The following is a 14980-nucleotide window of genomic DNA, read 5'->3' as shown; positions in this document are numbered from 1 at the left end:
AAATCATTCCCATAATATTTTAAATTTGAAATATTTTTTATGCTGATAATAAGAATTCAAGGAAAAACAATATTAAAAATATAATTCAAAAGCAGAAGAACAAAAGCAAACAAATTTGAATCCCCAGAAACTCAACTAATGTATTATTTACGGAAACTCTCCATTCAATTACTTCAATCCTCTACTCATATAAGATATTAAGACTATGTTTGAATCAAAACTTTTCAAAAAAAAAAATTTTCCAGCAAATTTTTTAACTAAAAAGTCCCAATTTTTTCAATGAATTACTGACAAAGACGTAAATTTATTCACACAAATCCATCAAAACAAACACAACCCAATTAAGCAACCGCATTAAACTCAATTGGGCATGCGTCATTTTTTGTGTATGAGATCTCAAACAATTGAGATAAGCAAACAAAGCAAAGCATAAAAAGAAAGGAAACCCTTTTTTCCAAGAATTATAAGATAGTGCAAGTAAAATACAGAAACACATACATATGATATGAAGAAGAAAACGATGAAAGAGGAAGAGCACTGAGGAAGTTACCTTGTCGAAAAGGACTGTCTCTGCACAGAGAGAGAGAGAGAACGGTGTTATGATCTACTAGCCAGGATTGTGTTACTACGACTTTTATTTATGGGTTGGGCTGTACTTTCTTTTATAATTGCGAGTTTTTGTGGGCTTTCCTCTAATCTATACCACAAGCCCAATTGCAAGTCATATTGCGTTTCTTTTTCTTTTTCTTCTTAAAAAAACACTTAACCTATATATATTGGAATTGGATCAACCGCATTCCCCGCCACCGTTACACTCGTTCAAAGCAAAATCAGTGAAACTGTCAAAACGAAGCTTTTGAATTCTCTCAGGTTCGCTATTCTTCTTCTCTCAAACATCACTTTTTTCTAGTATACTATTTCTTCTCTAAAACAACATAGGCACAATTTAGGATACAAGGATACATCATTTTAGGCGTTGTAGCTGTGCTGTAATGAGATGTCCTGTCATATCATGTTATAATTTTCCAAAATATTGCGCTTTGTGTCTGTGTCTGTGCATCCTACAGCCGCACAATTCTCCATTAGAAAAAAAAAGTTCAATTCAGTATTTTGTCACATTCAATTGACGTTACATGTGAATTGTGTTAAAAAAAAAAAAGGTGGGTTGGGTTGGGTTTTTTTTTTTATTTTTTTGCTTTTAAAATTATCTGTTTTAGTCACAATAACAATAACAAAGCCTTAGTTTTAAAATTTGGGGTTGGCTATAGATACTCAACAATAAAGTCTTGTTTTCGTCACAAATAAGTCATAATTTCAAGATATGGGACTAACTCTTCCATGATTGCGTTTTTGACGGACCTAAAATTTGCAGCCTCTTGTTAGCACATTAACTAGAGTGTCATTGATGAACCACTACTGTTAGTTCTTAATTTCAGCTTGGTCTCTTGGGTCTGGCTAAAATTATTTGAGAATTTTTAAATCTTACGTGGGTTTTAAAGATGCAGTAGCTTATCAAAGTTGAATTCAAACACTTGGTTGCATTGACCAATAAAGCATAAACATTGTTATCATATTTAAGGATAATTAAATGCAATACAATTAGGTGTTTGAACTGCACCTAAACTAAACATTGCTATAAGTTTTTAACTTTCTCTTGAAGTATGAACACAAATTAGCTTTTAAGTTGAACTTATTGTGATTTGTTCCATATCCAACATGGTGGAATGATGGCCATCTTATTTTAATTTGTTCCATATTATCTTAACCAGTCTTATTATAAGGGATTAAGGGTGCTCACAAATGCCCATGTGCTGATTTTAGTCATACATCTAAGCATAGCTTTTGGTATACAATTTATCAAGCTTGTGAATTGAAGGTTCAGCTAGACAAGTATAGGGAGAGATCATGTTGAGAGAGTGCTAAGTTTGCAGCCTTTTTCATCTGAAAATATGTTTAGGGAACTTGGAAATTTATGGTAATATTTGCCATGGGTGCAAAAGTCAATTTCTAGTGATATCAACCTTTCTCATTGGTGCAGGAATTATAATAATCATCTTCTTTGAACTCCAAATGGTGAGGGTGTTTGCAATGAAAGGGGAGAAGCGAAAGAATAGGGAAGAGAGGCATGACATAGAGCAAGATGCAAAGAGAGCCATTACAGAGAACACAAGTGATGGTGAGGAAGAAGGAAAGCGGTGGAGAATGGACTTGAGGGTCTTCCAGTTGTCCCAAGTGACCAGAATAATACTAACAAAGCCAGGGTCATCTTCATTCTTGAAAAGGTATCTTTGGAAGTCGCAAAAGTTGGAAAGGTCTGTTAATTATATTGGAACTTTTTTTTCATATGTATGTTGTAAAAGATGAAATTTTTTGGTTTTGGTCTGTGTGGAGGGGTTGTTTTATGGGTTTTAGGCTTTCTGGTATGGTTGCAGTGCTTTCTTTAATAAATTTTTGTCAGAATATATACAAGTTTTGATTTAGGTTCTCTGGGTTTTGGGTTTAACCTATGCTTTATGGCTTTTATTGGGATTTCTTTGTGATTGGTGTTTCATTGTTTCTTGTGATTTTTTTTTTTTTTTCTCTTTTTGTAACTAGTTTTATGCATGGAGAGTTACCAACTTTTGAACTCAGACGACCATGCATATTTCTTAAAGAAAAATAACAAAAATCCTGCTGATTACAGGCCTGACATTGTTCATCAGGTTAGTGGACTTTGCAATTATGGGGTTGACATTATGCTTCAATTATTGCTCTTGAATTTTTGACTTTGGCGAACCATACATGATCTTAAGGCGTTGCTGTGTTCAGGCTCTCCTAATAGCCAACTTAATAAGAGTGGGATGGTGCAAGCCGTGTATGTGAAAACTGAGAAAGGTATCCTTTTTGAAGTTAAACCATATACTTGTCCTCCAAGAACATTTAAGCATTTCTGTGGCCTTATGTGTAAGTTCAACAGTTCTCACCTCAACATCAAAAAGCACGCTGATATTGTGTGTGTGACTGTGTTTGTTTTTTGGTTGGGAGCTCTATTTGATGTTTTTAACTTCTTTTTTTCTCCTCTTGCTACCTGCAGTGCAGCTGCTACAAAAACTGAGTATAACTGCTGTTGGTAAGCGTGAGAAACTTTTGCGTGCAATCAAGAACCCTGTAAGCCGGTATCTACCTGTCAACTCTCACAAAATAGGTGAGGTTAATGTTGTATGATTTTTCCTGTGTTATCTACTCTGTACTAGAAATGAGGTTAATATTTGCTTTGATACCAGGCTTATCACATAGTTCAGAAAAATTGGTTACAACTATGTGGACTCTGCTGATAGTGATGTTGAACTTGTTTTTGTGGTAAGCTCAAAATAATTTTAACACTAATACATATGTATTTACCAAAACTTGGAATTTTTTCCCTAATATCTGGGTTTTCAGGTTGGTGCAATGGCCCATGGTAAAATTGACAGGCAGGACACAGATGATTTAATATCAAGTATGTTTTTTTTTTCTACATTGTTTGCTTATACAATTCCAAATAGTCACATCCTCTTTGTGTGCATGTCAGTGTGCTTTCTTCATGTTGGTGTATATTTCTTCTTTCAGCAAATTTGAATTTGCCTTCACCTCCCACCCCTCACCTCCCCTCCCCCACCCCCACCCCACAACCAAAATTCACCACCATCACAACAACCCAAATTTATTTCTAGAAATGGAGGATGTAGGTGGCTTTTGTTTCTGCTGACTACCAAAGACATAACGGCTATCTATTTAGAGATTGGAATGCTTTTCAAAGAAACTCAGACTTGTCAATTGAGTTGTAGCTAATTTTCAAGCAGATGATTTCATGTATTCTTTTCTCTTAGGTTTCAGCATTTTTATCTGATTGAAGATATGAATATGCCTAAATATGCATTTCAATAAGTGTTTCTTACAGATAGAAATGTGGCTGATTTGTTCTTACTTCTTTGACATGAATCAGGTGGGATAGTTTCCACCTTTTCTTGCCCACCCAATGCAGGATTATCAGCTGCATCATTTGTTGGGTACAGGAAAATTCACTGTTCTGTAAAGTTCAGTTATCTCTTTTGTCCATGAGTGAGCATTCAGTAGGTTATCGTCTTTGTAAATTTTTTTTTTTTTTAATAACTAAACATTGTAGGAAGAGCTACAAAGAAAATAGAGTAATAGACTGAGCATGTATCATGCAGCTAACCTTAGTTACTAAGGAATGTGGTCTAGCAATAGTAGTTGTCTTCAAGATTCACAATCAGATTTTGGTTTAAACCCATAAGAAAACGATTACCCAAATCATTTTAATTTTTTTTTCTTCATTCTTATTTTTGGATTTCTGGTTTACTGTGTTCTTTAAAAATATATCTGATTGATTCTCTACTGGTATTGGAGATCTTCAATTGTTCATTGTTATTATAAATCTGCTAGGGAACTCATTATTGTAAGACTAATTTCAACTATTGCCTTTGAGATTAAATTTCATTGTGTTTTGTCATTCTCGTCAACACTCTTGCGTTCTTTGAAGAATAATAGATGAAGTGCATGATTTTATAATTCTGGGAGATTCAGTCTCATGACCTGCCCTTCAACCCTGTTTTGCAGTTTATTTTTTCTAGAATTTATTGGTTTGAGGACTATGCATAATGTTGGCATTTCATGGAAAATAGCGATATGGGGTATCTTTTCTAGTGCATTTCTAGTATTGATGAATGTTTGTGTCTGATCTAATGGCAAAAAGAGTCTAAAAGTAGAATATATTGACATTCATTCCAATTTTCTTTCAAATCTTTGGTTAAGTGATTCCCAGATTCCCCAAATTTGGAACTTTATTATTAATTACTGTTAGTAACTATGGTGACACATATATTTATTTTCTCTTCTGGAACTTGTTTCTAATTTAGTCATATATCTTGTGATGTATTTAAGTGGATTATATAAACATTGTGTGTTAATCCTTATAAAGATCCTAAGGTGCATATCCAATTAGCAATTGGGATTGGGAAATTGGCCAACCATGTCATTATGAAGATTGTGATAATTTTAAATTTGAATTGTGAGGTTCAAATCATCTTAGTTTGTTTTGTTGGGTGCTTTTTAAAAATAATAATAATAATAATGGGGCAGTTAATGAGATAACAAATTTTAGTGGCATTGATGTAATGGACTCAGAAACTAGGTTTTTGCATGTTGCATAACATTTTTAATTTTTAAAGCATCCAGAGAGTATAAACTATAAATACATTATTTGCAGTCTTCATGTGATATATTTCTAAGTAGCATTTTTAATAAAATAATTTCTAAAACTAAACTGATCCACCCATTGCGACCAAAAACCCTTTACATCTTAAATTTCTTCACATGTGTCTAAGAGTTATTACAGTCAACTGTCTTTTAATATGTTGACTGTATGGAAGTCTTGTTACCTTCGGCAAAACTCATGAAACCACCATGCTTGTGCTTGTTCATTAAAATGTGAAGTCATAACATATTATAATGTATCCTTCAATTGCATAGTGGGGAATTTCTTCTCACTTTCACTTCTGTTGTTGAAGAGGCTACCATGGAAAGCTTCGATTTCATATATATATATATATTAGTTAGTAAACTTCAATATAAAGCACTATTAGGGGCACAACTCTAGTACACAAGATGATACAAGGAGAACCCAAAATGAATTCATACACTCTGTTAGCTTAAGTTTTTGTTCTTCTTGTATTTTTTTCTTGATCATAATGTTCACCATATTTGAATAAAAGTTTTATTACCTATCAAAATAAAAACCCAAAATGATATCTAGCATAAAAAATTCAAAAGATCAAAGAACTCCAACAAATTTGAAAACGAAAATGAAACATTATCCCTTGTCCAATCATGAAGAGATCACAAGGACAAAAGCTTCGATCTCATTACCGATGGTTCACTACCTTAAAAAATGCTGCACCTGCTTTCCTTTCTCTCCAAAGACACCACATTGCAAAACATAATCTTTCCAAATTCACCGCTACAATATGAACAAAAGTGTCATTTCCAGAAATGCTATCAATCAACCACCATTCTTGGCATGGCCCATTTAACACATTGAACACATAGGAACTACCTTCCAAATTTCACCACTACAATATCTACCAAAGAATCCTTTCCAGCAATGCAATAATGCAACTGCTGTTCTTGGCATGACCCATTTAACACCAAACAAGAAAACACATTAGTCTACATTTCCCTAGCAATTTCACAGTGAAGAAATTGGATGATCCACTGTCCCAATCTAATTTACAAAATAGCACCAATTTGCAATGATTGTTCCACACATTCTCTCCTTATCTGTTGTACGGATCTTCCCTAATATTGCTATACAAATGAAAATTCCCACTCTTGGTGAAGCTTTGACTCTCCATTTACTTCTCCGAGGAAAAAGTTGCCACCCTCTGTATTTCATTCCTTATAATAGCTCTTAAATCCTCAACCACTTTCTCAATTTTGTGCCATTCTTAGAAATCTTGGATTCCAATTAAAATTTCCATTAGACCAATCCATTGAAAGCTTTAATAGTGACAAAAATTGCTTTAAGGATTTTGTTTGAATGATAGTAATCAATTTCATGTCTTTGCGTTGTGCAGATTTTAAATTAGTCTTTTCCTAACTGTTTTTTCCCCCTATCTTTTTTCTTTCCTTTTGTCTGTCTATCTTTTTTTTTTAAACCCCATGCCTGCCCAGTGTGCTTAATTTTGATTAATTCAATCGTTTTGTAATATTTTTTTCTCCTTTCATGAATATTATTATCATGAGGGGAAAAGTTTATCCTAATGTAACATAATACTACTGCAGACAGGATCCAAGAAGAGGATAAGAAAAGATGCTGAGAAGAGCCCTTCAGAAAAGTTCAAGGAAGAAAATGTGTATGGGGGAAAAGAAAAAAGATTCCATTTGTGTGGATGAGAGAACCATCCCCATGGATTTGGTCTCACAGACACCTTCTGTTTGTGGGAAACGAAGGAGAAGAAGTTTCAACACCATTAACAAGACTATTGGGCAAAGAAGGAAGCTAAGTGAGGAACATTTAGACAAGCTCGACCAAAGAGTTGAATCCAAGGATCTAATCACCCAGTTGCCTGAATACATCATCCATCACATCCTTTCTTTCCTTGATGATACAAAAGATGCAGCTCGAACGAGTATCTTGTCCAGAAAGTGGAGGCATATATGGACTTCATTCTCCGTTTTGATATTTGACCAACACAAGATTCAACAACAAGTGGGACGACAGGATATAAGGAACATGAAGAAGGTATTTACTGACTTTGTTGACAACTCTCTGAAGAACCACCTTGAGCGAAAATTAAGTATACAGAAATTGGTGCTACATATTACCAGATATGATTTAGAACTGGCCCCTCATATGGAGCAGTGGATCAACATTGCCATTGAAAACAACATGAAAGAGCTAGATCTCCATGTTGTCAAGAAAAGTAAACGTTACAAGTTGCCCCCAACTATTTTTGCTTCAAAAACAATAACTGGATTAAGGTTACATGGGTGTATGTTAAAATCTCACTGCAATATAAAGCTTCCGAAACTGCAAAAACTGTATCTCCGCAAGGTCTTTGTTGATCAACAGATTATTGACAATCTGATCTCCAGCTGCCCTTTAATTGAGGATTTGAGATTCATACACTGCACAGGGTTGAAGGTTCTGCGCGTTTCAGGTCTTCTTAAACTTGACAGGGTTGAGGTACACCATTGCCATGGCCTGGAAGAGATTGAAGTCAAAGCTCCAAACCTTCAAACTTTTTGGTATTGTGGGAAGGAATCCATGCACTGCAAAATTGATTTGGTTGCTTGTGTCTCTTTAAAAAGATTAACATTGGAGGATGGCAACATGACAGATGAAATGTTTCAAGATCGGTTAGCTAGTTTTCCTTTCCTTGAGAAACTGGACCTAAGCAAATGCAATAAATTGAAGAATATAACGATTTCAAGTGTATGGCTTAGAAGACTTGTCTTGAGAGGATGCAAAAATCTAGTGGAGGCTGACATAGATGCTCCAAATCTCTTTTCATTCGAGTTTAAGGGTGATAAAATGCCTTTCTCATTTTCAAATCCTTTATCATTAAAGGAGGCCAAATTTTCTTTTGAACCAGTACATATACGTAGCTATAACCACCATGGAGGTGAGGATGCTCTCTGGTTTGCTAGATTGAGAAAACTTCTTGAGAAGTTAAAACACTCCAATGGCTTAAAATTGGTTGTCCGCTCCAGAAAGGTATTTGCCTTTTTAACTTTCTGAAAAATTATGAACCCCTATCAACTTACTACATCTGACAAAATTTATTTTCCTGCTTGTCCTCAGAATGTCATTATACACGAAAATTTGGAAGAAATTTTGCTTCCTCCACAATCTGATCTGAAGCTTGAAATAATCAAACCATCAATGGGCCTTGAAGATTTATTGGATAATTTGTTGAGGACATGGCACCCAGAGATTCTATCAGTAGTATCATCTCCCAGCAGTGAATTTCCCAAGGTATGATAGGATCTCACAGAGCCGTGACGTATAACATTGTCATACTGTCAAAAATGATTTTCATGAAGACTTCCCTTTGTACGCAAATATGCATGGCTAATGGGTTGTGCATCTGTATGGTGTTTGTGTGTGTGTGTTTTCTCTACACATCATGTTATGAACTTTGTCATAACTTTGATGGGTGCTATGGAAGAATAACTTTGAATTTGTGCTTCCTGGGAACTATTGTAACTGAATTCCTTTTTCTTTCTTTTTTTTCTCTGATGTATAGTTGGTACATGAAAAGATGATGCACAGAGGAGAAAATCCAAACTGCTGTACGTACAACACTCGAAATAAATGTTGGCGACACTTTCTGAAGGGTGTCAAGATTGAAAACGTTGAAGCAGCTGCTGGTAAAAGGACATTTGGCTGGATTCCTTGGTTGAAGTCATCTCCGACTGTTCTGCACCAGACAATCAGTTATAGACTATCTTGGGAATCTGTTGAACGTATGTTAAGCAAGTGGAGGATGATGAGGTTGTACGCTTAATCCTATATCAGTGTCTAAAGTTATCTAAAACTGTAGCTCTACTATTTAAACTTTCTCCTGTTTTTTTTTTTTTTTTTTTTTTTTTTTTTTTGGGTCAAAGGATTAAAATATAATCGGAACAAATTATTGAGACTTCTAAATATGAGTTGTCACTGATTTGGTTAATTCATGAACTAGTACGCTCCGAATCAGTAAAATGATTGGTTTTGGTTAGCAGGTGTATGTTCTTCACTATTTTCATAATTAACATTGACATACAATATCTTTCAAAATATTTTTGCTTTCTAATAATTGTTGATATAATTTGTTGTAATTGGAGTAACATCACTTTCACTTAAGTCTTTAACAATATATATATATATATATTTTTTTTTTTATGTGCTGCCAGCCAGATCTTTAGAAGGCCTCCTCTGAGTAATTAATTGGACTTCTATTTGCCTTTTATTTAGTCTCATGTAAATCAAATACATAAGTAAGATTAGTTCTTTAAGTTACATGTTGCAACATATGCAGATTTATCCTCTCGTTTTTTTTTCCCTCATAATGGCAACAAGTTTAAAGTTTTAAACCCATCTTTTATAATAATAAAATATCAAAATAATTTCACTTCTCATTGAAACTAAAATCAAAATTCATGATATATTCACCTCCAAAAAAAAAAAAAAATATAGTCATGATATATATAAACTTCAATAAAATTCATGATTTATTCTGAAGTTCTTAAAATTCCTCTTATTCATTTGAAACAAGCGGATTTGATTTTGTTAAATTTTGATTGTGACAAAATCTAATTCATTTTTTATAATCTTATGATTAATCACAACTCTATGGTGAAATTATGTGGTCCTAATCCAATTTTTCATATATATATATATATATACTTGAAAAAAATTAAATAGATTTTAAATTTTTTTCATATGTGAGTCCAATGTTTTATAATTTGATTTTTACATTCTTGAAAATAGAAAGTTGGCATAGTTTGTGCAAATGAAAAAAAAAAAAAAAATTGAGAGTAAAGGATATTTTTGGCCTTTAAAATTTGGGATTTTTTTCCATTATAGCAATTTATATTTAATATTATTTTTATATTGATTATGTTGTCCATTCCTTTTTGTAAGTTCACCGTTAGGTGCGCCCTTCATGTTTAACTATTTCATGATAGTTCTAAATTATTGTGAAATGCAGTATTTTTATTGTTGTAAGGAGAAAATCATATTATGGATAATCATATTACTAATGGAAATAGACAACATTAACAATATAAAAGCGAAATCAAACATAAAGACAAGTTAAAATTTTTGGTAAATTATGATTTTGGTATCACATTAAAGTTAAAGTTAAAGTTAAAGTTAAAGTTAAAAGTCAAATATGAAGGGTTATAATAATCTTTTGGTATTGTGTCAAACTAATTTTTGCAGTTAAGTGATAAATGAAAAATACTAAAGTAGCTAATGATCAGAATAAAATATTATTTTCATGCCTTAACATAGAGGTTTGGACTTAGAAGACATCAAGGTAAACCCAGACTCAAGTACATTTTCCTTTGCAATTCCCATCGACAAAAAACTTAATTCTTTTTAGCAAAAACAATACTATATTTTTTATTTTTTATTTTTTTTTCTTGAGTGTATTCCAGATTAAGCTGCAACACCCAGAGGAGTTCGTAATCAATGTGAGTGGCCACGATTGTCCTGTAGTGCATCGTGGCGGATTTGGATCCTCTCCATGGTGGCAGTCTAGTTATCTGATCACAGTTTGGAATGGAAGTTTCAAAGTCTTTGATGAGATGGATGTATGAATTCAAGAGCAACAGTAGGACCTTTGGGCCAATTGGAATCGAAGAAGGAACCCAACTTACCTTTTCAATGGTAGGAGGCCTAATTGTTGGTACATTGTCGTAATTGGGTTTCATTTATCAATGTCCAAACAACAAGCCTCTTCCAAATGGGATAAAAATGTCTTAAAAGTCTCACCAGCATTGCTTCAAAATCTTCCGCCACCAAAGATGGTGAAATCAGAGCAATTGGCACTTCATCCTCTCATTCATCCTCTCATACAAAGGTGGAGTCAGGGGTCAAAGGACTACAATTGCCCCTAACCCTGCCAAAATCTCCCTATATATATATATATATATGTATGTATGTATGTATGTATGTATGTATTCTTTTCTTTTCCTGTATTATTCTTTTTTTGTTGATATATCTCTTTATATGTCAAATTTCATTGAAAAAAAGAGAAGAAAATCTTTTTTACTATGCCAATATTATCAAACGTTTAAAAGTTATAATTGTAAAGATAAAGATAGAAAAAAGAGAGTGGGGTAAAAAAATTATTACATTTCAAAGTGGTAAGAATAAAATTCTTTATGTGATAATTTCTTATTTTTCATATAAACTAGTGTATTGTAATAAAAATTGAAAATAATATAATATTCATAGTTTGATATTATTTTTAAGTTAAACTCTTGGATTTTAGATGCACAAATGTGTTATTATATGGCTTTAAATTGTCATTTATGGGTTTAACAAAAGCCAACATAACATTTATTTAATTACTAAAAATTATTTTCAACTTCAAAAAAAAATTACTAAAAATTATTACTAGTTCAACTAGTAGTCTATTATCGTTGAATAAGATATTTGAGATTTAAACCTTGTTTATACAAATAACTGATTAACATTTTAGCCTAATGATAAGAGCAATCATCATTGAATGGACACCACAAATTAAAATATTATCATATCAATAAAAAAAATAATTACAAGAGAATTATAAGCATAATTGACTTATTCATATAAAAAATCAAACAAATAAACACAATATAATTGATATACTATCATTTTATGGGTTCTTTTACATTTTAAGTTGTATGTGCATTGTGTATACACAAAGCTTATGTAGGCAGCAAGAGCCTTATAATTTAACTAGCTAGCATCTCCTAATATTTCTAAGACATCCAGGTAGGGGTGTCCATAGGTCGGTCTAGGTCGAGTTTGTGCCTAATCCACAATTGACTCGCTCACATCGGGTGGAAGGTTGAATGATCCGCTGCCAACTGTAGACAACCTCGGGTCAAGTCAGATCGGTCCTCGGTGGACAACGATTGAGTCAGTCGAAGTTGGATCTGAGTTACAATCACCAAATATTCACCATATCTTCGCCAAATTTGTGTTACAACCACCGAATATTCATCGGATCGAAGCAAAAATAACCACATCAAGCCTAGATTTGAGCAAAAATTTTTATCTCATCTCGGGATCTAAGAGAAAAAAAAAAACTAGATCTAACCAATAAATACCAAATCTTCATTGGATCCTAGAGAAAACAACCACAATATAGTTGGATCTAAACAGATCTAGGTAACTCCAGCCATCTTTCAGGGGATTCGTCGTTTGGAATGGGTTCATCTAGTTTTGGAGAAGAAAACCCACCATCCAACCTGCCTAAGTCGACTTTTGGTGGCAAAGACCTGTTGCTGACCATCACCGGCATTGGATCGGCTGGTTTTCAGGTTAGCCTAGGCGATTTGGATAGGTGAGTCGGTTTCCAGGTTTCAGTGGACACCCTTACATCTAGAATTCAAATCCCCCTTCCCTTAATTGTAACTATCAAATTATAAAATTTAACAAAAAAAAAAAGGTATGTATGCATATGGGTGTGTGGAGTTACATATATGTGTGTATATATATATAATGAAACTCATAAGTCGTGTTAGATAAAGGGGTACCATTTTGGGAGATATGGATTAATAATTTGACCATAATTCCTAATAAACTTGTAGAGCCAATGGCCACAAAATAGACTAAATTCATTCACAAAAAATGATGTCTTCACAACAAAATGATGCCAGTTGCTTTATTTGGCATTATTGGAAGAGGGCAATTCGAATCATATATCTTATTGATACCATATTTTGTTCGACTTCGATTTAAGCGTCAAAACAAATGCCAAAATTTTTAAAAAAGTAAAAATCGCAAGTTTCAAAGCCAAAAAAGGGTAACAAATAAATGCACCATTATTAACGGTGGATCAAAGGGTTGCAACTTTCAAAACCCCTCTGATAGCAATTAAGACCAAAAGCCCTAACTAGGTATGGTAAAAAAGTTGACTTTTTGATCGTAGGTCATATTTTTTCCTTTGAAATGATATCATGGGCCAAAATCGGAGTTAAAATGGATGAGATATCAATAAAACCCCAAAACGCTAATTAAAATGATATCATTTTTTTTTTCAAGTCAAGCAGGCTGATTTTGGACCAACATCACACAAAAAATTGTACCAATTGGGCAATAATTAGAGCGATCAGTCTAAACCAGCTTAAAGTATGAGGTCTTGACCACCTCTCACAAAAAAACTTGATGATATTTGTCATGGATTGGAAGGAATAAATTTTTTTAAGGAAAAACATTATAGAATTTCTTACATTGCATCACCTCCCTTTCAGACGTGATATCTTGACAACCGTAGCTCTAAATCTCACAAAGTTAGAACGTATGGAAACTAGACATCCATGTCTTTTCAGGGATATAAATTTTGAGGAAAACAGAGCTCAGAAATGGCTGAAAATAGCCATGTGAAAATCAGACCAGGAACTGGGAAAAAGACAAAATAGCCAAACTTGGTGTACAAGTGGGAGGCTATGTGATGGTATTCTAGAACACCATCACATAGCCTCCAATTTTTTTGGCCTCCCTATAAATACCGGCCCATTTTTTGTAAAAATTAGAGTTTTTAGAGGTGAAAAATAGAAAAATTATAGAGAAAAATACTAGAAAAATCATAAAAAACCCTAGAAAATTCTAAAAATATTTCTCTCTCCTCTCTTTAGGAAATCCATCACAAAAGTTCATCCCCTCTCATCTTTATTGTAATCTTTGTGGATAACATGTAGGGATGGGGTAGTTTCTTAATAACTGCAGCCATCCCAGCCTCTCTATTTCTTCCAATGTAAACACCATTCATCTTATATATGCAATTCCATTTATTTGCTTGTTGTCTCTTTACTTTATTGCTTTAAATTCCTAGAATTTTGTTTTTGTGTTTGTGCATATCTATCTCTCTTTTCTTTTGTGCTTATATTATTTGCTGTCAATTGTGATACTGTTGTTAAGTTCCTAGATGGGTATTGAACCATAACCTAGACCTAATATGAGAAGTACCTTTAGGGGGAAGAAATCTCATTTCTTCTAGGCATCTAGGAACCTTTTATATTCTTGTTCATATATTTATCTTGTTATATTGTTACCCATTTATTTAATGTTCTCCCCACTTCCCCTTTACTTTATTGTCATTCCATTTATTTTAATGTTCTTCCCCTTCTCTCTTTACATTATTGTCATCCTATTTAATTTTTTTCTTATCTCTACTCCCTTTTTATTAATTGCACCTTTTAATTCCTATTGTTCTACATACATACATATATATATATATATATATATTACTATCTCATCACCAAATATAAAAAATATTTTCTATTTATTCCTTTTAAATAGGCTCTAAACCTTAAATAAAACACAATATGGGTCTGTTGTCTTAAGGATGGTTGATGGCTTAGAACTCCCATCTCTTTTTGACAAAGAACCCATAAGATTTGAAAGAGATTAAAGCTTATTTAAGAAGAATCCCTAAAAAAAATCATTTTTAATCAATGTTTACTTTTATTGTGATTTAAATTCAAGCTCTTTACTTTTATTATCATTTAAATTCAAGCAAATTTAATTTTATTGTCATTTAAATTCAAGCATCTTTACTTTTATTGTCATTTAAATTCAAGTACTTTACATTTCCTTGTCATTTAATTTCTAGCAAATTTATTTATTTGCCTTTATTTTATTGCATTTATTTTCTCATCTTTAAATTCATATCACTTATTTACTATTGTTGCTTTTCTCTTTTTCTCATTAATAATGTCGCTATAAATTGATAAGTTT

The 14980-nt window shown here is 33.0% G+C and overlaps 2 protein-coding genes across 2 annotated transcripts; both read left to right on the top strand.

The window, feature by feature from the left end:
• Positions 1-790: 790 nt before the first annotated feature.
• Positions 791-4080, top strand: LOC136065387 (uncharacterized). Its single transcript, XM_065768511.1, is given in 10 exon segments — positions 791-870; positions 2039-2194; positions 2197-2312; positions 2610-2702; positions 2793-2943; positions 3074-3184; positions 3264-3290; positions 3293-3339; positions 3421-3478; positions 3965-4080. Coding segments are annotated over 9 exon segments (843 nt in total). The 5' UTR covers positions 791-870; positions 2039-2070.
• A 511-nt stretch (positions 4081-4591) lies between these two features.
• LOC111994285 (uncharacterized) lies at positions 4592-9266 on the top strand. The gene is made up of 4 exons (XM_065768512.1): positions 4592-4673; positions 6823-8257; positions 8345-8518; positions 8790-9266. Exons 2-4 carry the CDS (start codon positions 6851-6853, stop codon positions 9048-9050), a joined length of 1842 nt encoding a protein of 613 aa, XP_065624584.1. The 5' UTR covers positions 4592-4673; positions 6823-6850; the 3' UTR covers positions 9051-9266.
• Positions 9267-14980: the final 5714 nt, after the last annotated feature.

Source organism: Quercus suber, unplaced genomic scaffold (genome assembly GCF_002906115.3).
Source record: "Quercus suber isolate HL8 unplaced genomic scaffold, Cork oak 2.0 scaffold_952, whole genome shotgun sequence".
Taxonomy (NCBI): Eukaryota; Viridiplantae; Streptophyta; class Magnoliopsida; order Fagales; family Fagaceae; genus Quercus; species Quercus suber.
This window is presented reverse-complemented; position numbering and strand designations above follow the sequence as displayed.

Bases quoted from the DNA above. Each gene is read 5' to 3' on its own strand.
- LOC111994285 (XM_065768512.1), top strand. From the start codon at position 6,851: ATGCTGAGAAGAGCCCTTCAGAAAAGTTCAAGGAAGAAAATGTGTATG. The intron at 8,258-8,344 runs GTATTTGCCTTT...GCTTGTCCTCAG, and splicing joins TGGTTGTCCGCTCCAGAAAG to AATGTCATTATACACGAAAA. The intron at 8,519-8,789 runs GTATGATAGGAT...TCTGATGTATAG, and splicing joins CCAGCAGTGAATTTCCCAAG to TTGGTACATGAAAAGATGAT.